The following is a 13,514-nucleotide window of genomic DNA, read 5'->3' on the forward strand; positions in this document are numbered from 1 at the left end:
TTTTCTATCCCTGCTTCCAGTTATAAAAAAGGACTTAAGTAATTACAACAATTATCGACACTAAGAGTGAACTATCAGAACAGAAAAAGGAGTGAATCATGCTTCTAAAGGAGCAATAGCAAAGTCTGTTAACATCTACAGGGAAGAGCACCCCCATACAAAAACCCCAAGATACTTAGAGGAAAACCGTAATTGGAAAATTGATTTGTTTCCCTGAAGAAAAGGTGCACAAAGATGAAGAATGTTTTATTTGCACTTCTGCTACTTGCCTCACCCAAGCCCGGGTCCACCTTCAAGCTACCCAAGACTTGAGTACTCAAAGGTACCCAATGCTCCAAACTTGTGCCTTAGTTTCCCATTTGGAGAAAGATGTTTACCTTACCAGGTTAATCTCACAGGAAAGACTAACAAAGAAAAGGCTTCCACAGACTTCCTATAAAAAGTCAAAATGAAACAGAAAAGTCTAAAATGTTCTCTTCTTCAGTCTTGGAATTCTGAATAATGCTAGATTTCAGAAGGAAGCATGAAAGAAAAATCCTGCTCCTTATTGTGGAAAGATCTCTGGGTCTGTGGCTTTTGCAGTGGCAGGAGAGGTTGCTTATTCCACTTTCAAGGAATGGAATGAAAGCTAGCCTGTGAAATTTGACATAAAATAATAGAAACCCCTCTTTCAATTTCCAAAAAGGATTTAGACAAAGTAAAGCAATCCAGTGAAATGCTGGAATTTTGCAGCCACATTCCAGATCTCTGGTTCACAATGTGTGACTAAGCAACTCCTCTTTTGCAAGACACAAACCCCAATTTGGAAGAAAGCTACCATTTTATAATATTTGCATATGAAATATATCCTGCTACCCTGAGGTTCTTTTTATTTTTCTCCTCCTGTTCATGGAGCAGCTGGAACTATGGTATATCAAGAGAAAAATTATAAAACAAAGGTTCTTTTAATGAAGATGTTTCAGATCCTACATAGGAATCATCCTACCCACCCATCAAGAATGAGAAGAATTTAATCTGTACCTATATCAAAACTAGTCCTTGAGCAGGTTCAGCATTGAAGACTATAAAGTCATGCAAAGAGTCTAAATCACCAGCACTGAGTATCAGATCCATAAAAATAAAACCACAAACCTTCCACATTGCACATCTGCTCTCAAGGACGCTGTCTCTCGAGCCCAGACCCTGTCCATTCCCCAGCTCCCACTCTCACCAGTCTCATCCCCACTCCAGCAGCACCTCAGCTGTGGGAGAAAGCTCAGGTTGAACAGCTGTATTTTATGGTCTGGCCTGCAAAGGGAAAGCAGCCCCAGTTTCTGGTTTCCCCACAAGAGCACGCTGGGATGTGGTGAGTGAGGCGCAGAGTGGTCCCCGCAGTGGGGTCAGAAGAGCAAACCCAGCGCACAGCCCTACTCATGAATCACAGCTCCCACTTGAAAGATATTAATGCTCAAATTACTTTGAAGAGAGGATGAGGCTGAGACCTTGGTTGATACTGTAAGCTACGTCACAACAGCTTCCTGGAGAGCTGAGTAGTTTCCTGGAAGGCTACCCGGACATTAGGACACCAAGTCCTTTGTTGGTGATTTCTTCATGACCGCATTAATGACAACTGAATGATTTTATATAAAATTTGATAGAATAGAACTAAGACTAAAGTACTTTTCAGTGCCTGTCTCATCCAGCTTAGCATTCACATGGATAACTGGTTGCCATGTAAGAACAGACTGGAGAGAGAAAAGTATGTCTGGAATCTGTATGAACAGAAGAAATGCCAGTGAGTAGGGAACAAAAACTGAAGCTCTTCAGAGGTGGTGATATTCTTCCAGCAAAAACTGGGAGATGTTAAAGCAAAATCATTGCCTGTCTGTGAAAACAGGTAATAGCAGTGAAAACAAAGATAAGGAGATGACAACATTCATTTTCATTGATACTGCAGAGATAAAGACACTACATTTGTTTATATTTACTGCTATATAATCAAGAAAAACTTAGTTGTACAACAGCACTTCAGAAACCTGAGATATACAGAAATCCTTAACAGAAGGACCCTTGGAGAACTATCAGGCTTCAGAATTCAAAAACACCCCCAAAATATTTTAAAGCATTTATACTTGGATTGAAGCTATTGAACCAAATACACAGTTTTAAATTGCTTGGAAAATTCCAGTTGACAACCAGACTGTAAATGCAGTCACAAACCTAAAAATCTGCCAGGTACAGAAAAAGCTTTCCAGGAAGCAAATGGTAGGATCTGCTGTCCCTCACACTCCCTAACTCCCAAGTGGCAGCATACAACAGCTTAGAAGCCTTTTCTTGATTTCTATTTTATTTCCATTATATTCTGTAATTTCTATTAGTAGTAGCTTTGAGTTTTTTTTTTTTTAATGCCCTGTTTAAAAATATGAAATATTTTAGTTTGTATTCTAGGAAGACCTGAGCTTCCTGAGCATAAAAGCCTTTTAGGCATCTTTGGGAAGCTTGCAGTGGGAGAAAAATCAAAGCCTTGGAGCTTTGGCCGGTGCTGAACCCTCTCTCAAGCCTACACACCATGAGAAGATAGAAGTTCTCATTTTCAGAGTGCTGGATCTTAATTCTGGGAACAACGGTATTACAAAATGTCACTCATCAATTGAGATAATGAAAACCATTTCTCACTTCTGAAAATTGTCTGCTCAGTAACTGCAGTGAAACCAAGAACCATTAAAAGGCTTGATGCAAGCAAATGTGAGGCTTTCCTTGATGATAACAAAATGGTAAAAAACGACAAAGTAATCTTTTTCTGTTCTCTTCCTAGCTGATCATGCAACTGCTGTGAGATTTGTTGGGGACATTTTTTTTTAATTTTATTTTTATTTATTGTTCAGTTGCAGACTTGTAAAAGCTAGATTAACTCTGAGGTTACTTGGGTTAAAATCTGGTGGCTTTTGGGAAGCAGTCACTTTGCTTACGTTTCAGTTGAGCTTTGGTTTTGGCTTTATTGCTGAAGCTGTTGTTATGCCAGCAGTGCTTGCCACAATATCCATTGCAACTCCCTTTCCCATTCTGAGGCATGTGGTGAAGTGGTAAAAAATGAGAGATTTTAGCTGAAGAATAAAATTGCCTCTTGAACCAGAAGAAGACTCTGCCTCTTCCTGCCTCAACCTGGCCCCCGTGCCTCACCAGAGAGGTGTGCTAGAAAGGGGTTTTCCCTTTGGTAAGTGTGTCAGCCTCAGCCTTTTATGCTGCTCAGTTACATGCTCCCTCTGACAGAAAAATAGGTGCAGATGCAAATTTGTGTCTTAATATGTGGGAACCGGAAAAAATTAGAGCAAGAAGCGGTTTCAGAGTAAATCAAACATAGCACCGGCTCCTGCTTCAGGATTTCCTTTATCCACTAACTATAAGGGCATGGCCTCCCAAGTACCTAAGCATTTGCAAGCTCAGGCCTGATGATGAAAATCCAAATTTCATGTGAAAATAACTGGATGACAATTTGTAAATCTAAAAAATGCAAATCTATTCCCTTTCCTGGAGTGATGAATACAGCATCAGGACAAACTGCAATTGAAGGAGTCATAGTCTGAAGGATGTGCTGAGAATGAGTTCATTCTGCAGACCTACATTTTCTCTCTCTCAAATACTTGCATTTAAAACCACATTAATATCACAAATTTTTATGGAAAAAAAATCCTGGCAAAAAGGGCAATTTGTTTACAGACATATACAGATTAGTCTTGAAAGCGATTTAAGGGCAGATGGAAATGCCATTCTGCAGAGTGCAATGTGTACTCTTCACTCCAGAAAAAAAGTTACAGAATGAAAATGACCTGCTGGCTGTGACAAATAACTTCCTGGTGAATGATTGGCACTACAGGGAAAGGTACACTTTTGTTTCATTATTAACTTTTTCCTAACTCTTAAATATATAATTTGCCCCTCATTTTAAGTCAAATTAGCATAATTTCACAAAATGATATTTTTGGGTGGGGAGGAGGATTAATAGTATTTCATAATCTTCACAAAGTCTACTAGGTGTTAAAAATATGACCTCCTTTCCCAAAACACATAATTCAAGACATGTACTCCTTGCCCCTTACACCAAGGTTGTTGAAGCTCATCAGAACTGTCAAGCTGTCACTCACTTGAAGCTCAGCTCAATAACCAGCCCAGTGAAAAGTTGCTTGACTTAAAAGTATAAAGAAAAAATAGCCAGCATGTGTCTAGTGCAGAAGTATCATAAACTGTCCCTCTTTAAGCTCTGAAAAACCACACACACCTTTCACAGGCAAGAAGTGCTATAAATGCAAAGAGCATAAAAACACAACAGATTAAATACTGCCATGGTATCCTGTGTGAAGCACTGCAGCACCCCACAGAAAGGGTCCAGGTAAGCACATCCTTTTTCTTTCCTCCCCACATTCCCCACATCCCCCAAATTCTCTCCTATGTCTCCTGCTGGAGGGAGGCTAACATGTGCAACCAGGTGTTTCCATGGATCATTTGTGGCTTGTAATTTCAAAGCTTGGTTCTGCGCTGACTTCTGCTTCACCATGCTTATTTCTCCCCTGCCTCCGGGAATCCCCATCCCTGCCTGTGGCTTCTCTCTCACCGTTTCTAATCCCACTGGTCTGACCCTGGGGTGTCTCCTTGGTTTTAGGCTCAGCTTCATGCCCCGAGGTCATGAGTCATTCTGGAGATGGCGGTTTACATGTGAAAGGAGCTGTGTGTAATTTCAGATTTTGTAGAAGAGAGTCATCTCCCTTTTACCTCCTCAGAAATTTCCTGCCTCGGGGTGCAGCCTTCAGAGTTTTCCTTTCCCCATCCCGTGCTGGAGTCACACAGGTAAGTGTATCATCCCTTGCAGGTGGATGTCATTCATGGTTTAATCACTCCTCTCATCAACACCCCTCCCTCCTCCTGTTCCCAGTTTGTGGAAAACACAGAAATTCCTTCTATTCTCGCTATTTCAGGGGAGAGGAGCGAAACTGAGAGGGAAACCCAGAACAAGTTTCTGTCAGGCTTGTTAACCACTGCTTCACTGCAGGCAAAGACAACCGCCTTAGCAGGTGGCTTACGATTTTCTGTTTGCAATACCACAGAAGTGTGGGTTTGAATCATCATCATTTTCCTTCTGCTCTCTTCCTATTCATCTAAAAGCCTGACACTTCCACAGGGCTTTGTGTCCCACACCTCTGCTCATTCCCTGTTAAATCAGAACTACCAAATGCATCAAAAATGACAGTGTTTTAGGGGTTACATAGTTCTGAGGATTTGTGTTATCCAAAAGGCACATCTGGCCACAGGGTTTGACTTAGGATAATCAGTGGATAATTAGCTGACCTTTTAAAGCACTATGAAATGTACCTTCACAGTAACTCTTCCTCATAACAGAAAGTAGCTATATTAGGAAAAAAAAAAAAGTGTAGCAAGTTCATTGCATCATTTCAGAAATCCTAAAGTTTCATGCATAGTCAAGTCCCCCGGAGAACATCCCCTGAACGTTCTTTCCTGGCAGATAAACATTGCAACAGCACACTGTGATTACCTTAAGGGAACACGAAGTTCTCTGAGGGCTCAGCCTCTCTTGGGCAAGAGGTTTGGGGTCTTCACACGACTTGTAAGCGTTGCTCTTCCCTATCAGGTTCCTTATTTCAACATCCAGCTCTTTACTTTCACACCTGCTTAGGAAGAAAAAGCAGTGTTAAACTTTACACAGAACTCGAGGCTCTCTTCTGAGTGGGAGAGTGCAGAGCTGGTCCTGCACCAGCCTCCTGCTCCCTTCCTTCCTGGTAACACAAGCAGAGAGTACCAGAGCAGTGACACACAGCCTCTAAGTGGTCTGTGGCAGAAACTCATTTAAAATACTTACACAAGCAGTCTTTATGAATTTTACTGCATTTCATCTAAAAAATCCAAATTGACCCTTTTGGGGATTACACGAAGACTGTCATGTGCCCTCAACTTCACCCACTCACATGGATTTTCAAGAGTTTTAAATTCAACTTCAGCAAAAATGCAATCAGAATAGTTGAATAGGTTTAGATTTGCAAAACTAGGTGCTCAATCAACAGTCTTTTGATGGCACATTTTGTTTACTCTAACACTTTGTAACAGAAACCTGACATGCATTTTCAATTTTTTCTTCCTTAAAGTTTCCTTTTAAAAACATTTGTATCTTGTAAAAATTGGTCTGTTGTGAACATTTAAAATTTTATTTGTTTGGTGGGAAAATTCCTTTCATTCTCTCTGCTAAGGACATACAGGATATAGGTGCACATAAGGTCTTGTTCCAAATTGACAGAACTAACTAGCAACTAGGGCTGACTCACTTGATACACTCTAATGGTGCAATGTGACTTTCAGATAATTAACTGAGGCAAAATTAACACAACACCCTAAATCTTCTAGATCAACCCAAGTTATCAAGGAAGATTAATCTCTTTCGTAAGCTTAGACTTTTATTGCCTAATCAACTTAAACCAACTCTAAATATAAGTAATGCATGACCAGAAAGCAAACTGCAAGCTTCAAAAGTATCACCAACCTATTATTGCAAGATTAATTATTGATTTAGGCAGAAAATACACAATTCTTTCTTTAAACCACCAGAAAAACTGAAAGCAGTAGGAGTTTATCAATTATACTCCCTGAAGTTTAGACAGGCAATCCTCAGGGATTGCACTGCAGGTTCTGAGGAAACTCTTGAGGCAAAATTGATAAAATTACCCAGTAAACAAACCCATCTATCTTAATTATAAGAGTAAATAAGTGTGGTGAATTTCATGCTGATAGAAGGATTCATTTAATGCTCCACATTTAAAACACAGAGACTGTAACAGAAATGTATTTTCACTAAGCGTGGATACAAAATCATTTCCAAGAGGAAATAAAATACCAACAGTAGCAAATAAGGACTAGTAAAATACTAGAGGTTTGTTTTTTTTTAACTTGCTGCTGGTAGTTGGACAAGCTGTAATTTCATGGCCATGAGGATTAAAAGCAAGACCTTCCCAAGGCACATTTTCATGAACTCCACAGTGGTGCAGGAGGCTGCAGCTGCTCTGAGGGCTGCTGCCAGTTTCCAAAGCCTCAGCTGTGCGTGGGTGGCAGGTGAGCCCCAGCAGCAGCATGGGCACCACGTGGCTGCTCATGGAGAAAACTGCAGAAGGAAAGCAATGAACCTTGTGAGAGAAATCCAGCCCTTCTCTGTCTGGCTAAAATCCTGGATAAGCCAGGGCAAGTGGCACCTTTTCTTAAGCAATTCTGTGCTGAGGTTCCCGAACCTCAGGCAGCTGGCAGAGCAAGCACTCTGCACCCACAAGTGCACTTGCCTGGAAAACAGCACCTTCAGCCCATTTGGACTGCAGTTCCTGATGCTGTCTGAGACAGCTTTGTGTAACAGAGGTGCACATACCCTGTGCAGAGCCCTCACTGCTTCTGAGGCTGCTCAGAACTAAAAAGCCACAGCACGGAAGCAGCCGCTCGCTGCTGCAATCTACCACCCCCAGCTGCCAGCACAACCCACTCCCCCAGCTCGGTCAAAGTAGCCAGTGCTTCTTAAACTCTTTTAAGCCAAATAAAGCAGTTTAGCCTACGAAAAAGATACTCAGAATAAAGAAGTCTAGGTGCAGCCCTGGGGAGAGTAAAAGATGAGCAGCAGTCTGGTAGGAGTGCAGCAGCAAGTGTTTAGGCAGGCTGCACTCAGCTCTGCTGCTGGTTCAGCCACAGCAAGTGGAGATGTGTGACCACAACCTCCTGAGGTCAGAGCACAAACCAAGCTGAGCAATATCCCATAAACATGGGGGGGTTTGCTTTTATTATTTCTTTTCAGCCAGGAAGTGTTCATTCCTCTGCTCCTCACAGTTTGATGTTGTAGCTGTAAATAATTCACCTCTGGCTGCTCCTACTCTTCTCTCTCTGCATTCTTCTTTCTGGACTTACCTGGGCAAGAGCAGGACCCAGCTGTGCCTGGGTAAAAGAAATAGAACTACAAAAGGCTCAGATCCCTACAAACCAACTTCTGCTCTGTAATATCCACGTGTTTGAAGATTATCATGAAAATCAAAAAACTACTTCATTTTTAGACTGTGAAACTATTACTGCATTTATCTGCATTTTATAATCAGCCACTTTGATAATCAGGAGGATACATTTATGGTGAGGTAGAACGTTAATCATATCTGGTGTGTAGATCTGATTTAGAATCTGGACTTTCAGAGCCCAGAGATGCCCTGAGTGTTTGAATACATCAGGGGACTCATGATTAAGAGCTACTCCAGACCAAGACAAGCTGACTAACAGAGCTTCCCCTGGACAGCTCTAGAGGGCACACAGCATTCAGATTCTGCACAAAAAAGTTTTCAAAACTGCTGTTGGTTTACTGGAGTTCACAGGTACACCTCTGTACCATTAAAACTTTTCAGAAAATATTAAAAGCATTTTTCTGTGGTCATACAGGACAAAGTATATATCCCTTCTATGTGCTAAACCTTTCTAAAATATACAAAGATACAAAAACTGTACATACCAAGCTGTGATTACTGCAGGAGACAAAAAAAAGATTAGAATGTTAACTTTTCTTTGTAAACTTTCAGCTAGTTGCAAAATTTCCTTTTTTTTTTTTTTTTTTTTTTTTTAATTAAGACATTTGACATGGAAACAGAAGGTACAGATGTCATGAAGGAAGCTGGTCTCCCAGCAAAAGTTTTAACAGCTTACAGGGAAAGAAAAGAGCCCAACCTTCCTTACAATTTCCATGTCATATTTGAAAAGCCATGTCCCTCAAGAATAAGAAATTAGGTCTGTGCCCTTTGGCGAGCAAGTTGTCATATCCATGCTGAACTTCACTGTGCACCCTACTAAAGGTGTTTTCATCTCTCCCACATTGTTCAACTTGCTGCCTTTAAAATGGTTTTCACTTCTTGCTCCATGGTACATCTTTGCACCATTTCAGTTTCTAGGCTCCACTGGCCTCTTATTAATTATTGGTATTATTTATAATAGTATAATGCTCTAAATAATAATGATTTTGTTTTTATAAATGGTTGCATACTTTTTACAGAAATTCTATTTTTAAGCTGACAGCCAGAACATGATCATCCCCATACTTTGGCCTTGAGCAGCATGGATTGAGGGCTGAGAAATAGAAGTTTCTCAAATAAGCAGGTACAAGGCTCCATAAGAGTCCCAGTTTTGCATCTCTTGGCTCTCCCTGCTTTTCACCAGAAACTGGCACTATTCCTTACTTGGCAACAATGGACATACCTACAACATGCCCCAAGGTATTTATTGCACAATATTAATACCAAAGCCATATAATTCTATTTGAAATATTAATTTCAAGGGTGGTGTGCTCTTGTGATTGGTGAAAGCACAAATACACACCATAAACAATTGTGAAAAAAGGCTTTAAACCAGGATTTACAGCCAGACGCCAACACCATGGAGTCATATTTTGATGGGAAATGAATTCCAGAGTCTAATGGTAAAACACATGCTTCCTCCCCTTGGGTGGGCATTTGGGATGTAGGATTCTTGCTTGCCTAAGCCTAGGGAGTAAATTCATGGAAAGACAGAAATTTCTGCATTTGAATTATGGAGAATGAACTGGTCAGATAAAAATGTGGCAAATTTCGAGACAAATTGTTTCAGCTAATATTTCCCTTATTTAAGATAACGTACTTCATTTCAGAAAAAAGGCCTGTAAAACAAGGGGGAGAATCAGACTGAATTACAGAATATTAAACCTAACTTGTACTGTACCATAACGATTTTTTGCCTTTTCTTTTATACCCCTGTTATACCTTTTTAGTACTTTTTGCCTACATTCTTGGACTTGTTTGTTCAGCTAGGAGAGTAAACATCTTAGAAGCTTCGTAGTTAGGGATCAGTGTGCCCCAGACCCCAAGGTCCTCTCCAGAACACATTCTGTAAACTAAGATAGAACCATCCAGGGGAAGGTTCCTTGGGGAGGGGGGCTCATTCAAGCCTCTCATTGGGGAATTTTTGATAGATATGGTAATTAGTAAAATCTATAATGTTATACCAGATCTTTTGTGGGTGTGCATTGCGGGGTGCATTTCAGTGCATTCCACCTGGACACAGTGCACCTAAGGATCCTTAAAATAAATACAGAGGTAAAATCCCTTTTTCCCTTCTAACCATGTTTAACTCTTGATTTTAAAACCAGGAAAAGGCATCACTAGAAATAGACTAAAAACAGGAATAAAATTGGATATAATTCTTTTAAATGACAGTTTATCTATAGAACAAGCCTATTCTCTTATGTTCCATGTGATTTTACAGAATTTTTGCTCTCTTTTAATTCAGTTTTGTAGAATTCTTAGATTTTTTCATGCAAATACATTGGGACTTTTATATTAAAATCTTCTCCAGTTAAGACGAAATAATAGCAAAGAATTTCCAGTCCAATAAGCAATAGGAAGGATAAAAATTTTGCCAAGAAGACAAAAAGACTTTTGTTACAGAAAACAAGTTTTGCAGCCCCATAAGCTCTTAGAAGTTGAGCAGACTCGGAGCTGATAGAGAATAGTTAAAATGTGGTGCAGCTCCCTAAGGACCAGTGGTGCAATTCCAGTACTCAACACTCCACTCAAAGTTTAGGCTTGGGAATTTGAGCCAGAACTCTTGAAACTGAGCTCCACTCGTTCAATGTCCCACCTCACATGTACCACCATAAAAAAAATAGTTTATTGGGCATAAAGCATACTGTGCTGGGACAAACACAGAAAGAACACCTGCCTTTGATGATTATGAGAATATACTTAAAAAGACAGTTTGGGGGGGGGAAAATGGCAACACAATATTTCAAATTATTTCTAACTTAATATTTTAACCTGAGTTTCACCCCCAAAAATTTATCCAGTATTTCAAGAGCATAGCTGGAAAGCCAGCCGAGTGGCAGCTGAGATCTACCTGGAAGAACTGCACTGTCTTCAGAGTGAGATGTCCCACAGGTCAGTGCAGGATTAGGAATAATCTCACCCAGGTGCCAAGAAGAAAGCTCCACAAAGTGTATGATAGGGGTTAAAATATGCACTATGACCATAGCAGGGAAACCACTTTAAACTTTCCCTCAAATCTGATGTAGCCAAAACATCTGCCTCTCACCCCATAAACGTCCCTACACTTCTGTTCCCTTTATGACAAAGGAATGGGGCTTTTAAGGCACATTTAATAGCCAGCAGCTGCTGGGCTGTCAAATGCCACATCTGGAGAAGCTGTGTGCTGTTAATGTTAGCAGAAACAATTATTCTTTAATACTTTTGCTTAATTTTAAGAATTACACAAATGACAACAAAAGAGGGGCATGTTCTTAATGGAAACACATCTGGTTTCTCTGAAAATAAGCCAAAAGGGCCCAGTGATTAAGTGAAGCTGCACCTATAATCCATCCCAGCTCAGTGAAGAGAAGGAAAGCTACTGATATACAGACACACAGTGTCCCTCAGTGTTTATTCCCCACAGGAAATTTGCAACATGCAAGAAGACCATGGCTGTTGGTTTGCTCTAAATGATGTTACTTATCACACAGTGCTGTTCCCGTCCTTTGGGACTGGGTTTCCATGCAGCTGCCTCACTCCTGTACCCTGTACAGCTTGTACATCAGGAAAAGAGCATCATTCCCCTTTCACATGGATCTTCTGCCTAATTATACTACCAAGACATTGAATGTCTTCCTGATGGACAGCATTTGGGCTGCGTTCAAACCTCAGGAAAAGCCAATTAAATTATTTCCACCAACTTTCTCAGGCTTCAAACGAACCGTGAGTGAGCTGCAGACAACTGTCTCCCTGGAGAGGCAGCAAGTGGGGCACTGTCACCCACACTCAGCTCCCAGGCCTCACGTAGCTGCGTGTGGATCACTAGTGGAAAGGGAATTGATTTTTGCTGTGAAAATCAATCAGCTGGAAAGCTTGGCCAAGCAGAACCACCAAGCAGCAGATGAGCAGATGAATTCCCCCACTGAAAGACACACATGCAGAAAGCTGTGGGGAGGTGGTAGTAAAGTGTTGAAAGAACTGAAAGCTAAGAGTTAAAAGGACAAGAAGGGAGACAAATCTAGATGTTTTCAAGTGCTCACTCTTTTTCTGTGAAGATCAATGTCTAGAAAAGCTTGTGCCCCTTTCAGTGCACCTTCGTGGCCTCAGTTCGCGCCTTTTCGCTCTGGTGTCGCTCCCACAGCCCCTTCTGGACCGGCTGCTTGCCCTACAGATTCAGATGGAGCCCCACAAGTCTGTTCACATCTTACATGTGCTTGTTCCTCTGGAAAGCTGTGGCTCTGATGCAGTGCAATTGCACAGCTGACATTTTTAACTGGTACTTGACACCACTGCTCTCTTTTCCAACTGGGCATCATCATAAAAAGCCCATTCTGCCTCCTGCTTCAGCCTGGGCCAGGATGGGGAAGCTTCAGCAACGCCTTGCTGAGCTGGGCTCACACCTGGGCTGAACCTTTGGAGGAGAACAAGCCCATGATTCATTTGAGTCCTTGTGTCCTACACAGAGCTGAGGTATTTTCAGTGATCTACTGACAGCACAAGCAGGACAGACAGATGAAAACCATTTGGAAATGCAGCCAGGAAGTGTAACATACAGTAGCTGACAGGGGACAACCAGCTCTTTAAGTCAGGCCAGCTCCTTGCCTGTGGTGGCTGCCAGGCAGCCTCAGCTGAAAGGCAGAGGACACTCACTGCACTATATTTAATTCTCTCGGTATTATCAAGTCAATACCTTTCCATCTCAACACACTGATGGGGGCACAGCTCCTTGCAATCCCCTTCACCTTTCTTCTTCATTTTGAGCTCCTCACAGTGAATCTGTTAGGAACAGGGGAGAAAAAAAAAAAAGATCTTTGAAGGGGAAGTAAAAAATCAACAACTGAAGAAAAAGTTAAGCATCCAATTACAATGAGAACAGGTAACAGTGTCTTACATTTCTATTTTATTCTTCATAAACTACAAATGGTTGACAAACAAGCCAGGAATCTACATTCTCCTTCCCAGCACTATCCTCTAGTGAGTCCACCACTGTGTCAGGGACAGTTCTGCAAGAGCAGCAGCAACAACAATCTCTGGCTGCAGTGACAAAAATCTACCCAAGGAACAAAGCTGCCAGCAGTTGCAGGAACATTGGAAGGGTTGCAAAAAGCACTTTTATTAATCATCCTAAAAGAATCAATTATCTTTCATAGCCTAGAATTCAAGCATGTCCTCACATTGTCCAAGAAATTCCTATGATTCATGGAAGTGCCTAGTAAAACTACTGCTCCAAAATTAAGAGAATTTGAGTAATGACTCTGATCTAAGTCACTTGGAGAGAAAAGGAGCCATATGTAAGTTATTGAGCACAAGTGTGTTGTTCAAGCACTCTACAAGCTCCTAACAAGCTTCCCTCTGGTCAGGCAAGTTACTCTCCAGCACTGCATTTCCAAAGAGAAGGGAGAGAAATAAAAAAAACCCAAACCAACTTCCCAGAGAAAAGGGCTGTTACAGGGTAACAGTAAGCAGTCCACA

General features: G+C 41.2%; 1 protein-coding gene across 7 annotated transcripts in view; it reads right to left on the reverse strand.

Moving 5' to 3' along the window:
* The window catches only part of TNIP3 (TNFAIP3 interacting protein 3), a 53,406-nt gene that overhangs the window by 21,285 nt on the left and 18,607 nt on the right, over window positions 1-13,514 (reverse strand). For 6 of the 7 annotated variants that reach the window (XM_069012066.1, XM_069012060.1, XM_069012063.1 and 3 more), the window contains exons 3-4: window positions 12,733-12,818; window positions 5,525-5,660 (exon numbers count right to left, since the gene is read on the reverse strand). In XM_069012066.1, the coding sequence (XP_068868167.1) occupies window positions 5,525-5,660; window positions 12,733-12,797 (201 nt within the window). In that variant the 5' untranslated portion in view covers window positions 12,798-12,818. The remainder of the gene's footprint in view (window positions 1-5,524; window positions 5,661-12,732; window positions 12,819-13,514) is intronic. The other variant, XM_069012065.1, reaches the window with a different exon arrangement.

Source organism: Aphelocoma coerulescens, chromosome 4 (genome assembly GCF_041296385.1).
Source record: "Aphelocoma coerulescens isolate FSJ_1873_10779 chromosome 4, UR_Acoe_1.0, whole genome shotgun sequence".
Lineage (NCBI taxonomy): Eukaryota > Metazoa > Chordata > Aves > Passeriformes > Corvidae > Aphelocoma > Aphelocoma coerulescens.